The following is a 13,975-nucleotide window of genomic DNA, read 5'->3' as shown; positions in this document are numbered from 1 at the left end:
CCCTAACCTTTGTTCTGAGCCCTTTTCCTTCTTGTAATTATTTTTTTTATTCTATTCTGATTAGACCAAAAATTTAACTGTTTTTGTCAAGTGCTGTTAGCTGATGTTTGGAGGGTAAGGTTTCTTGTGACTGCAGCAACGTGCTGGTTATGTAACTTCTATGTGGAGAATGCGAAGCCTTTACAACATATGTATAGCAGTTCACCAAAACAAGTCTACAACCTTGAGCTAAGAATAGACTCGTAATCTTTTAAACAGTCAAAGGACATAAATGCTTTTTGATTTCTCATGTTCATGTTGTGAACTGAACTGTTCTGGTTTTATTTCATTAGGTCCTTTCAGATGAGCAGCAGTTGTTAGCTGCGAGTAATGACTATAACTTTGACCACCCGGATGCATTCGACTTCAGCCTGCTTTCCCACACACTCCGTAAGCTCAAACAAGGCAAAAGTGTGAAAATCCCAGTGTACGATTTCACCACACATGGCCGGCAGAAAGAATGGGTGAGTACATCCGCATACATGCACACATACTCTCCAAATAACTCGTACTCAACTTATCATTCATAAACTTGTCACATCGCGTATACTTTTTAATGTACCTGTTTTGTATGGTTTGTAATAAATGCATACAGCTACTTTAAGTTGCACCTATTGCTGCCACAGATGTGCAAATGTACACACACAGCTTGTCTAGTCTCTGTAGAGAAGTACTGCCAGTAGAATAGGACTCTTTGGAGCAGATAATCATGAGCCTATTGACAGGCGTGGGCTAGAGGGGTATTAAGCTCTTCAGCATTCAGCTGTGGAGCAGTGGAACAGAGGTTCTCTGGAACAATGGTGCTCCATCCAGTACTTTTTAAATAAATTTGTGAATTGGGGATGAAGTGGGATGATAATCATCCAACATCCGGACCTCACTAAATCTCTTGTCACTGAATGCAATCAAATCCTCACTGCGATGCTCCAACAAAAGCAGAATAAACTCTTTTTTTAAAATAACATAAATTTTGATAGAAACAATGAATGACCATGTGCCCCAATAACTTTGTCCATGTTGTGTACGTGTGTGTTGTATATATTTATTATGTTATCATATCATTAGTGTCAGAAACCTTGCATCTCCAAAGTGGCAACTTTACATAAGTAGGGAAAATAACCTTCTTAACTTTCAAACAGCAAGATTCTATTCCAACTAATTGAATAATTCATAATGAAATAAAGAAAAAAAATCTACATTTTTATATGTAATTCAGGTCCAAATGGCTTTATCCAATATGTGACTTTTTCCAGAAAACTGTCTATGGAGCCAGCGTCATCATATTTGAAGGAATCATGGCTTTTGCAGACAAGGAGCTGTTGAAGGTATAAGATCCTCCTTATTTTATCTGGACAGTGTCTGTATCACAAGTATCAATAGTCATTTGCAAGCAGTGGCCTGTTACTGGATGTATGTATGTGATGCTTACTAATGCTGAATTAGTCATTCTCTGTAGTTTGTGGTCTCTGTGAGTGCATGGTGTTCTATAATTGAGTGGCTCCCTAAAGGATTATTTTCCATCTGTTATCATCTTAACAATAACCTGGTGATATGCTCTTTGACCATTTTGAATATTTTAGCTGTTGGACATGAAGATCTTTGTGGACACAGACTCTGATATTCGGCTGGTACGGAGGCTGAGGAGAGACATCACAGAGCGAGGGCGAGACATTGAGGGAGTTATCAAACAGTACAACAAGTTTGTGAAGCCTGCCTTTGAACAGTACATAGAACCCACTATGAGACTAGCAGACATTGTAGTGCCCCGTGGTGAGTGGACACAAACACACATTATCCTAATCTCATGATAGCTTTGTCCTAAACCTTTCATAATGACCATAACTATTGTTGATAGTTGCATGTCCTGGGCAAAAAAGTGCTGCACAGTATAATAAGCAGTACTGTTGGAAGGCTGCAATTTGCCAATCATTTCATTTCAACATGCAGTGTGCATGTTCACCAGTCACACTCGCAGATGACCATTTCTGTGAGTGTTTTGGTGAATCTATGTATTTCAATCATTCACAGTCCAATCTTTAACCACATCACATTAATACTAGTATGTTGTTTTCTTTATGCATCCAGTAAGAGTATGTGCTTAATATAGAAATAGTTACTAATGCATACACACTACACACACACACACACCCCAAAACAATGATATTATGTCACGTCTGTTGGTAGGTGGTGGAAACATGGTGGCTATTGACCTGATCGTTCAGCACGTGCACAGTCAGCTGGAAGAGGTAAGCCAGACTGCAGTTAAATTACCACTTTAGTCACTTTAGATTTAGGCGAGCAACTCTTTCCCCACCATATACATACATAGACTTTTCAGTGGCTTTGCATGAACAGTTACTTTACATGTTGTATCATTTAACATAATTTACATTTTTTAAACATTCTCTCTATAGTACTCTATAGTTCTTAAGAATGTACCACTGCACCCTCTACTGGATATACAAAACACACCACCCCTATTTTAGCCCCAATGAGAAACTGGTGAAACAGCGCCACAGTCAACCCATTGGCTAGCTCTGAATTTATTACCATGCAATAATACTGTATATTTTAAAGATGTAGGACTAACTGAAAATCGCACAGAACACTGATCTTACCACATCAGAGGTTCCTTGAGTGGATATGTCATACTGTAGTGCACTTAATTAATCCATGTAACCTTATGACAAAGCTACCTTAACAGCAGACTGCTGGAAAAAGACTTTTGGGAATGCGCTGTAGTGCTTAAATGTTTGATTGCTGTGTGGAGGCACTAATAATAGAAAGTGTTGTGGGATTTTCCTGTTTGACACTGTGTTTGTTGGCCTTGCTCGCTCACTGCACTCAGACTGTTCCCTTTCGCCCTCCTTCCCTTACCTCCCTATCTTCCTCCCCTCCCCTTCCCCCCCCCACCCCCCCCCCCAATCTCTCCCTCTCTCTTCATTCTCTTCATCCCTCTATCCCCCTTCTTATCTTCCTCTCCGGATGCAGCGCGAGCTCAGTGTCAGGTAGAGTAGCTCCACCCGTCACACTCTCACCGCCGGCTAAAGCCTGCAGAGCTACTGCTGACAGAGGTGACCCCTTAGTGCTGCTCTGGGAACAACTCCTCCATTTCAAAAGCCTTTAAAGATTTAAAGGGACACATTTAAACCAGGTCAATTTGATGCATTGCTGTTTTGCAGGTGCAATTTGTTATTGTTTGAAAAACAGATGAAATCAGAAACTTTCAGATAATGATGATTTACATGAAAAGCTCTCCATCAAGTCTTACAGTCTTTGTTTATAGATGGACAAAATCTTGTCCTGGCTTTCATTGTAGATGCAGAAAGCAAACCTGGCTTCAGACCAGCACCAGGGGTCAGCTTCTGTCAGCATTCTAAAACAGTGTCCCTCCTCTGAAGCTGCAAAAGCATCGCTTGCTCCTGAGACTGCTGCACCTACTGTAGTGAACCTATAGGGGGCGCTGTCTGTTCATACTGACCACTTAAATACCTGCTCAGATGAACATATACCGTAATCTCAAGCAAGTTCATGGCAAGATCCTTGGTCTGGTTCTAAAATTTCAATTTTGAAAAAACAAGGAATTTCATTCAAGGAGTGTCGTTTTCTACTAGGGCTGCTCAGTATAGTGTTACTAATCATTGTCACAGCAGTGGCCTTTTGTAATACTTACATTGCAGAAGCCCACAATATCTGGACCTCCACATGATTCAGCAATAACACACCCAATCTTTAATGCACTCGATTGCATATTACAGTCCCTGTATGCAGCAGTACAATCACAGCATGGTATTCTGTCCATATTATGCAGCCCTATTGTCTCTGTAATATCTACCTTACTAAATCCTATAGCATCTTTGTCAGCGCCTGGTGCCCAGTACTAGTGAAGTCTGAAGCTAAGCTCTAGCCTTTGCAAACTCCTTCCCACCACAGCTGTAGTTAAAATGTGATTTTTCAATAAGTGCAGCTTTCACTACGTCTGACCAGTGTGTGCAGCAGTCACAAGCAAGTGAAGCGCAAAGACGTTTGGTCTCTTTTCCGTGCTGTTTTGAAAGAGACACTCCTCCTGCATTCTGTTTCTAAAAATAAGCAGCTGCCTACTCTTGACCTCTCACTCTCTTTTTCCTTCTCTCTCTCTCTCTCTCTCACACACACTCTGTCTGTCTCTTGCTCCTTTTTTCTGTAGCTTGTCTCTGTATCTATTGTCAAAGACAATATCTTGCCCGCAGAAATGTTTCCAATGTCTACTACAAAGGCTTTCGTTTTTCCGTTGGGCAAGATCAGAGAGAGAGAGACAGAGAGAGAGACAGAGAGAGAGACAGAGAGAGAGACAGAGAGAGAGAGAGGAAGTTCAGCTCTTTCTTTCTTAAGACACAGGATGTAACAGGCCTTTGCGTCAGTGTGTTCTGTTGCCAGTGAAAGAGTGAATGAGAGTATGGCAGCTTCAGCAGGCCCCCTCCACACACCCTTTCAAAAGCCCCTTCCCTTCAGATCATACAGCAGAAAACATGCCAAAACTGTTGAGAAATGTCAAGTCAGTAGATTTTCTAGTGCAGTGGAAAAATCACATGCGCTAGTTTGGGAATAATAATGACTTGGAATTCTTTACCACAATCCGCCACAAACATCTCACATTTAGCGCTCTCTCTAATGCAGAGAAATTACCATATGTGTTAGGGGGGGACAGGCAAAGCTGAACACTCACAGCTCAGCACATCCTCACCATAAAACAGGCTTATAATAGAAGCCAGGAGACAAGTAGGTCCAGAAGCAACTGACCTCCAGATGCACAGCATGGACATAAGATAGAAAGAAGAAACTCTGGAGTATTCCTAGCATGTCTAGCTGTGGGCTTGTGTTTTATGTGTGGAGGTCTTATGCAGCTGTCACACCCCTCACTCTTCCAGCAAAGTCCTCATTCCACTGTCACCTGATGGATAGTATGTGATGTCTATCTTTTCTTTTCCCTCTCTCCTTGTTGTCATCTCTGTTTTTTGTTGTTGTCTGTTCCCTTCCCCTGTAGAGGAAACTCCGCTGGGATATGTGAGATTTGCATATGATTTTCTTTTGTCTTTGTTTGGCTGTTTATTGTCGTTGTGGGTCAATTTTCTTAGCAATTTTGGTGTCCCGAAATGGAAAGGATTCCTCTATGGTCACGTCAGAGTTTGCATGTTTTTACTTACTGGTATAATGGTTTAGTGGTAATTCTGATGCACTGGGTACAGTTTAACAAGTATTTTAAATTGCTATGCTGGTAAGAATAGCTGTCTAATGAAAGGTTGAGGTTAGTTTTAAGGTTAAAATGCTTTGAGGAAATGCAAATTTTCGACTGACCTGCTTAGAATATATTACTTATATTATTTATTAATATTTTATTGATCTAAGTGCAGTCACTTTAAAAACTGACCTACTGTAAATGCAAAGAATGTTCTATACGTCACACCAGGGTTGGTTGCACTTTAATTGGGGGGGGGGTTTTGGTCAAGAGTGACGGGACTTTTCGAAGAAAAGTTTTTAGACAGGTCAGTCTTTAAGTGACAAATCTTTGGTTTTCTGCTGCTTCAGTTTTGCAAAATATCTTCACATGCTTTAACCATGCTCTATAACCTTACACATTCTCCATTAACATGATTGAGTAGTGTGTGTTTGTGTGTTTGTGTGTTTGTGTGTGTTTGTGTGTGTGTGTGTGTGTGTGTGTGTGTGTGTGTGTGTGTGTGTGTGTGTGTTTGTGTGTGTGTTTGTGTTTGTGTTTGTGTTTGTCTGTGTGTGTGTGTGTGTGTGTGTGTGTGTGTGTGTGTGAGAAAGTTGTCCTCATGTCTGAGATCAAACCCTAGTTTTTCTATGAGATAAGCTGAGCGTGTGTGTATGTGTGTGTAGACATGTCGATGCGTTTGCACATTTGCATGCACAAATGTGGGACAGTTTTAAGCGTGGCAGTCCACTGACCACTTCCTGTCTCTTTCTCTGGTGGTCATGGTAACAGGGCAGCACTAGCCTCTGCCCATCAAGCTCAGCCCCTCCCACAGACGCTCAGTGTTCTGGAGAACACGCCGCAGGTCCGCGGCATGCACACCATTATCAGGTCAGACACAAATACACACACAGAGACGACCAAATTAACATCAACGTCAGTCAGTACAACTCGGATTAAACACATTAGTATGTTTTATAGGACGATGATGTGTATTTTGCTTTGAGTAGAATGCACAGCAGCTTAGCTCAGCTGTTACTGTCACTTTGTTGTATTCAGTAAAAGTAATTACATAATTATTGATAGAATTGTGGGATTATTTGCATTAAAATTCCATTTATGTTATAGTTTAGTCTGCTGTTCTCATGCGTTCTGTTTGTTTTTGTGTCAAACAACGGCAGAATCATACCAAAACTGTACCATTTCACCTCGCTTACGTATAAACCAAAATATGGTTATAATGGAAATGTTAGAATCAACTTTCCCCTGAAGGTTTTTTTGCTCACGACAAATAATTACTGTAAAATGACTTGGTGATATAAAAAAATGTTCTGCTTCATGGCCGTCTATGATTTTGTTTTAGTTATTTATTTTTTTTAACGCATTAAGGGCAAAGCCATTGTTTCGGTCTCTGGGTTGACCCAAAAACTGCTTGAATTTTAATAACGTTTCTGGCATTATTCTTAGAAAATCTATCTAGATGCCTGTGCAGGAAAATGAATTGCCCTCGCCTGTAGTATTTAAATTTGACTTACCACTGTAATGTCAAAGTTCCTTGACAGTTGGGCTCAAACTGATGGCATTGGACTATAGAATTATGAATGTATGCGTGTAAATTCAGATCCCCATGATGGTCATCTTGTTAATCCAACAGGGTTTTACAGATACAGTAAGATTGCAGGGATGCTCCATCAACGTACACTGTAAACGACTATTAAGATGTACACACACATAAATGAAATCTGATGGTCAGTCAAGACAAGTGATTCATTTAAGTTACCTCATAAAAGGAAATTTATAGCTGCATTTTCTAAATGGCTATGCCAAATGCCAGTGGTCTGCACAATATGTTTACATCAGACACAACCTCAACCCATCTGGCAGGCAAATGATTTTTATGATATATTTATTTAGATATATATAATAGCCTGTATGACATTAGTTTGTCCTCAGGTCACATTTCTGTGTGTAGTGGTCTGTCACGATGCGTATTAGCCAGGCATTTTCAGACATAATTGTTGAACATTGAGCAGTTTGTGAGCCTACATTGCTAATGTTGGCATTGGCAGCTATCAGTTTATGCTACTTTACTGTACTATGCCACTATTCACAGGTGAAGGGACATTGTTACCTTTGTCACTGAAAGCTTTTTTCTTTTATATTTATAATATTCAGGTTTGTTAATTTTATTGTTAAAGTCATTTGTCATTCATTTTAAAAGTGTGAGCATATTTGATGAGATTCTACTGGCATGCCAGTTTAAACTGCTGTTTATTCGAATGGACAGGCCCATAGCTGTCTATGCAGCAGTTTTACCCAGCTTTTTCAGGAAAAAAGTCATAAATGGTCTGCCATAAACAATTATAATAGAAACAATCTATGTAGTGTTAATAATAATGTATGTAATTATTCTATTATTTAATATTGTACTTCAGCTGGGTGCTTTACACAAGAAGATGAGCAAAACACTAGAAAAGCAATTGTCATATAGAAGAAAGAAGGCTAGGCATAGAGTTTAGATGCCATTTAAGAGGAGGACCTTCCACCAACTGAGCTGTAAATGTAAGATTAACACCTACATTACAGGTCTCCATCTACCCTCTAGGTGTTCAAGTATCACTGGTCATCACCTCCATTCAGAGGTTTTGATATCTTAAACAGTTCCATATATTAAACTCATTCAGCTAATGTGAGGCATTCTTGTGATCACAGCTTTCAGTAGCTGGACCACTGTGCACCAGAGTTTGGGACGTTTGTGTGGTGTCCTGTATGTGACATTCTATAATAATTGTGTTTCAGGAATAAGGACACAAGTAGAGACGAGTTCATCTTCTACTCTAAACGGCTGATGAGGCTCCTCATCGAGAGAGCTCTGTCCTTCCTTCCATCTCAGGTAGGAAAGACAGAATGAGAGAGACGAATGTCTGCGTAGACACAGAGAGAGAGACTAAGCTGTATCGAAATGTAATCAGTGCTGTACATGGTTAAGGTTTTGAGGCAGTGCGTTGTATATGGAAACTATGGTGGCTCGTCCACCACAATGGAAAAACTCTTTGACTAGGAAGTAGCACAAAGTGCGCAAAACGCATCTTTGGAACATACACTACCGAGTGTCACGAGACACACACGTTTGCAGCATACACTGCAAGGTGTCACAGGACGACCTTTACACTTAAAAGACAGTGTCTGCTCAATATAGTGCCTTTGATTTTGCTGTTGACTCTTTTTTTTTTTTTTTTTTTAAGGTGTTTTTCTTAAAATAGTGTTCAGTGAAGCAGCAGCTTTCTTAGTTCAGTCATGGGACAGATGCAGCACAGTAAGTGATGGATGTGTCATCTCTCCTTCTCATTAGGTCCGCATTGTCCAGACCCCTCAAGGCCAGGACTACGAAGGAAGGACGTTCCATGGCAAAAGGGTGAGTAGGGCTCTTTCCTTTTGTTCGGATCAGGCATTGTTCCTGGATCAGATTTTAGCAGTGGTGAGGCTCTTTGCTGTGGTTAATGATGGCGGCCTGTGTTTTCATGCTGTGTTGGAGGAGCAGATCACGGGTGTGTCCATCCTCCGAGCAGGCGAAACCATGGAGCCCGCGCTTCGCGCTGTTTGCAAAGACGTCCGCATTGGCAAGATTCTCATTCAGACCAATCAGGACACAGGAGAGCCAGAGGTACCGCCCCCGTTTCTACCTTTACCTTATAGGGAAATAGCACTAGTTCTTGACACTGAAGTTCCTCCCATGTTTTTGTACCACCAGTATGGTTTTAGTAATTAGTAAGAACATTATTAAATCAAATCAAATTTAATTTATTTTATATGTGTTTTTTTTACAAGTGCTGTCACCACAAAGCTGTCACAGCTTTACAGAATCAGTAATCAGTAAGAAGACAAGAGATCAACAACATAGAAAGACATTTTGTAATTACAAATGTTCATGTCCATAATTATTCGTATTATTTACAGTCAAATTTAAAGCTTACACTAGAAGTAATCTTTATAACATTCCTGCCATCTCAAATATACAGTTTGTGTTATTTAGTTTTTTAATATTTTTTACGAATTCGTAAAAATCGACTTTAAAAAATACGTCTTAGTATAAAATCTCATTACATTAACATAAATTCATTTTATGTACATGTTATAATTTAAGTTATTCTTTGCTATTATAGGACATTGTGCTATGTTCAGTAACTGTTAATAACTTTATGTAGTCAGTGATGTACCTTTACTTTTATTACAGTAATCATCTAAATTGACTTTTAATTGTTTTCACAATTCCGCACTGTTCGTGAAAATTTGCATTACGGCACTTAAATATAAGACTGCCACCTCATTTATTGATGCACTTCTGTGTTTCCAGTTGCACTACTTGCGTCTGCCCAAAGACATCAGTGAGGACCATGTGATCCTGATGGACTGCACAGTGTCCACTGGAGCTGCTGCAATGATGGCAGTGCGAGTGTTACTGGTGAGTGCACATGCAGCACACCCTGACCCGTAATACAGATAAAGAAGGTAGATGAACCTAACCAGTGCTTCTAGCATGTTGTTACATTAGCTGGAGGCAGACAGATTCTACTGACAGTATTATCTGAAATTGCTTTAGTGTGATTCAGTAAGCATTACACTTTTGTTGCTAAAACAGAATTTAATTAAATGATGTTTAGTAAACAGTTCCAGGCAACAGAGTTTTAATAGCTTGCCTTATTAATAAAGAATTTCACTGATGTCTGCGGTTGTAAGTGCGCAAGTTATCAAGTTGTCAATAACAGCTCAGAACGTGGCTTATCCAATCAAATAATATACATTTTACAATATGTTACAATATGTATTTCACTTTTTCTTATATACTATGCCATATTTAGTGAATGTGCTGTTTTAGGTACTATAGTATGGAATCTACTATTTGTAGAATGATGTTGCTTTAATCTAATGAAAAGAAAATCCATCATATGGTAATGTGTGTGTGTGTGTGTGTGTGTGTGTGTGTGTGTGTGTGTGCGCAGGATCACGATGTACAGGAGGATAAGATCCTCCTGGTCTCTCTGTTGATGGCTGAGATGGGTGTGCATTCGGTAGCCTATGCTTTTCCTCAAGTGAAAATCATCACCACCGCTGTTGACAAGAAGGTCAACGACCTTTTCCACATAATTCCAGGCATAGGTAAGCAGCTGGGGTCTTACAAGCTTTGGCAGTCACAAACATTAGCTCTCCTCATGGAGAGCTGTTGGATGACAAATAAATAATATTTTCGAGATTTTGAGATTTCAGAGCTAAGATCAGTTTGTGCATTTTGCATCTTGGTGAGTGCAGTTGTTTAGACTGTCAGCCTGACTACATCAATACCAGACACATGTGGGTCCTAGAATACCCTTGAGAATTACAGCACTAGATAGTTCAGCTGGAGAGAGCTTGAATTTAAACATGATGTGAATGACTAGCCATTTTTCTGATACTTTAATATTTTTTATTATGGTAATTAACCTTAATAAAATATTAAATGCATAAAGAAACACTGAAAATCAAATACTACTTTGATACGCATAGATGTGTAGTAAAAAGGGCACAGATGATTTTGAGACAAAGCTAGAAAACAATGTAAATGTAATCATTTTTTTTGCATACAGCATAGGGGTTATTTAGAAAAAAAAGCTGCTCTTAAAAAAAAATGCTCTAGCTTATTAAAAAAAAAAAAAAACGTTTGTCCACATGTTTACCTGCTGTTTAAAAAAAACAAAAAACAGGACCCCTCAAAATGTGGACAATAAAAGAGTAACTTCAATTCTGAATGAATTTGTCTCTCTGCAGGAAACTTCGGGGATAGGTACTTTGGCACAGATGCCCCGCCCGACTGGAGTGATGAAGATATGGATGAGCCCAGCTACTGAGTTACTTCTTTGAATTGTGTGCTGTGGACATATTGGACCCTCGCGTCAACCATCAGCAACCCTGAACCTGCTGCCGAACTCCTGACCACTGTAGACTGGGCTGGAGCTCTCCCAAATGCACTACAGGTCTAATGGGCCTGAGTATCAAGATATAGAGAGAGCAACCAGATGAAGCTCTCGTATGGTTTTATATAAATTTAGTGTTTCTGACAGTATGGCAGATTGTTTTGTGAACAATCAGTATATTTATGAAAATGTCTTATTTTATGAAGTTTACTCCGGTTTAGAAGTGTTTGTTGTAAATATTGTTTTTTTGTTTTTGTCTTTAATTCTATTTATCTGAATGATGTGCCTTACGTGTTTGCTACCACTGAAGACTGAAGTTTCTTAACCCAGTTAGTGCGCAGTGAACGTTGTCAACGACACAGCTGAATGTGAAATAGTTCTTCTGTCTTCTCTTATGCTGCAGTTTTCATTTGATTCTGTCTTTCGTTCAGTTCCTTTTTAGCGTAAGTAAAACAAGTCAACCGTACAGCTTTGCCTTTCTACACATAGAAAGTGCATTCTTTGAAGGACCACTTCGTCGGAAAATATGTGTGGGCGTTGTTTCTTTAACTCCTTGGTTTCCCCTCTGCTTTACCTGCAAAGATCTGCTGACCAAACCACGACAGACTGTTGAAGCTTAAATGATCAGTTTAGAACAATCAAGCAAGCATGTGGCCTACTAAACAAGCACCTGTGCTCTACTGCTGTATCTTCTCCAGTCAGCTCAAATGAAAATCTACTGAAGACCCGGCCTCATGCTGCAGAGCATGGGACGTTAGTTTACATTTCATGTTGGTGTTTGCTTCCTTTCAGCGATTTTTTTTTGTTTAGTTTTGTTTTGTTTGTTGTTGTTTTTTTTAAATGCAAGTCAAAAGATTATGGAAGATGATTTTCCATGGACGGATAATGATGTGCAGGTGCAGTTAGCATGGGACGTTTGTTAATGTATTTTCTTAATTAGAATAGCTTCCTTTAATAGAAGTAATTCGTTACTGAGCCATTCATTATTTTCTATGCTTGTACAGTGTCGTCGGAGACACCATACAAAAAAATGGACTGTTTTTACTGCTATTGGTTAGCCAACACTCCCGTCAAGCCAGCTGTGCGAGACTGTACATGACTGTACAGATTATTATCTTCATACAGTTCCCGAAGTGGTTTTCACAGCAAGGCTGCCAATGATAAATTGAGTGATGTATTAAAATGTAATTATATATATATATATATATATATATATATATATATATATATATATATATATATATATATATATATATATATATATATTAGCCTAACGTAAACCACTGTTGCTAAGAAGCCGCCACACATTTTTCCCTCCAATCAAAGCTAGTTTGATGACATCATTAGCGTCATATGGTGTGTCTACTGCTGCCTTTTCCATATATGGTAAAAATGGGTTTGAACAGCGTTACGATAAACACTGTTGAAGTTTGCTCTAAAATCCAAACTAGAAGTCATCCAGCGCTCACTGCTTCCAGTGTTTTGCAAACTTGATGTTTGTGTGTGATCTTACCTCATTGAGCACCTGGAAGTACTGAGTAAAATTGTGTATTCTAAAAATAGCTCCCAATGTATATGATTGATCTGATTTTTATGCCAGTAATTTTGGTTTTGGTTTTGATCTGTTACTATTTGTTACATGTAAAAGTGCGTTAATCTTGTCACAAGAAAAATGCCATTGTCACATGCACCATACAGCACTGATTCCAGAACGATACCCACTTGATTGCATCCTTCAGGCCAGTGTGCTGTTAACATACGACAGTATACGACGTGAATACATAAATTACTGTGCTGTGTTCATATCAGCTCTGTTTGTGAAAGTGTTTTAGGAAAGGATTATCTTGAATTGATCCAAAGTGCTGTTTTTCACTGAGATAGATACATTGTGGTATGCTGTATTTTTATATTATTATTTATAATTTTAACCTGTTGCATGGGCTTCTTACATTAAAAGTGCAATATTATAAAATATTTTAAAAATCTGAATGATGTCTCTGTGTGGAGTTTGTGGATGTGTCTCTGCGCGCGTGAAAAGGCATGTGTTGCTTAACTGGTACACTTTCAGTGTAGTTGATGGATGGCACGGTAGCTTTATTAGTGCTGAAACCTGTTAGAACTGGGAATAAACATTAAAAGACAACCCCCAAATCTGTGATCTTCATATTTGCATGTATAAATGCTACAGTGCAGCAATGATGTGGATTTTCTCTCTTTTTTTTGCTGTAGTCACGACACATGACGTATTTCACACCCAGCCTATCTTTGTTATAAAAATACATAATGCAGTGGATAGCACGTCAAGTCATTCATGGTTCAAATACACAGGAAGGATACTGTGGTTGTCCTCTTCACATGGAAACTAACCTTGCTATCTTTCATCAGTTTCCATAATTAACCTCTCTCAAGACGACCCAGAACCTGCTTCAACATAAAATAACATAAACCCCTTTTTCTCTCAAAAGGTCAGAGCTAAGCTAAGTGCTATTTCTCATGCCGAGGCTTCACATCAGGACATGGTTGAGTTTTGGAGGGTTCAAAAAACATGTGTTTTTTGGCCACTATGGGAAAGATGCAAATATGGGCAGTAACCAAGGCTGGGCAGAAATCAGTGGATCCGTGCTCAGGAGATGAATTCTTGGAGATGAATCTTCCATCTTTAGGTGATGCTTATCTTGCTTCAGACAACCAGACATCAGATCATTTTCTGACTGAATTGAGGCCTTTCTGACTGCTCTCAAAGTCCGTTTTTAGGATCTGCTGCACTTCACATGTCAGGATGAAAATGAACAAGCTT

At 39.2% G+C, this 13,975-nt stretch overlaps 1 protein-coding gene across 4 annotated transcripts in view; it reads left to right on the top strand.

Annotated features, from left to right (window-relative positions):
- The window catches only part of uckl1b (uridine-cytidine kinase 1-like 1b), a 30,320-nt gene extending 17,153 nt beyond the window's left edge, over positions 1 to 13,167 (top strand). For 2 of the 4 annotated variants that reach the window (XM_072696151.1, XM_072696153.1), the window contains exons 4-15: positions 333 to 503; positions 1,293 to 1,364; positions 1,620 to 1,809; positions 2,224 to 2,285; positions 5,063 to 5,082; positions 6,023 to 6,121; positions 8,030 to 8,123; positions 8,583 to 8,645; positions 8,772 to 8,894; positions 9,585 to 9,692; positions 10,231 to 10,387; positions 11,033 to 13,167. In XM_072696151.1, the coding sequence (XP_072552252.1) occupies positions 333 to 503; positions 1,293 to 1,364; positions 1,620 to 1,809; positions 2,224 to 2,285; positions 5,063 to 5,082; positions 6,023 to 6,121; positions 8,030 to 8,123; positions 8,583 to 8,645; positions 8,772 to 8,894; positions 9,585 to 9,692; positions 10,231 to 10,387; positions 11,033 to 11,112 (1,239 nt within the window). In that variant the 3' untranslated portion in view covers positions 11,113 to 13,167. Of the gene's footprint in view, positions 1 to 332; positions 504 to 1,292; positions 1,365 to 1,619; positions 1,810 to 2,223; positions 2,286 to 3,030; positions 3,048 to 5,062; positions 5,083 to 6,022; positions 6,122 to 8,029; positions 8,124 to 8,582; positions 8,646 to 8,771; positions 8,895 to 9,584; positions 9,693 to 10,230; positions 10,388 to 11,032 lie in introns of all 4 variants that reach the window. The other 2 variants (XM_072696152.1, XM_072696154.1) reach the window with 1 other exon arrangement.
- Positions 13,168 to 13,975: the final 808 nt, after the last annotated feature.

This window comes from Salminus brasiliensis, chromosome 14 (genome assembly GCF_030463535.1).
Source record: "Salminus brasiliensis chromosome 14, fSalBra1.hap2, whole genome shotgun sequence".
NCBI classification, from domain to species: domain Eukaryota; kingdom Metazoa; phylum Chordata; class Actinopteri; order Characiformes; family Bryconidae; genus Salminus; species Salminus brasiliensis.
This window is presented reverse-complemented; position numbering and strand designations above follow the sequence as displayed.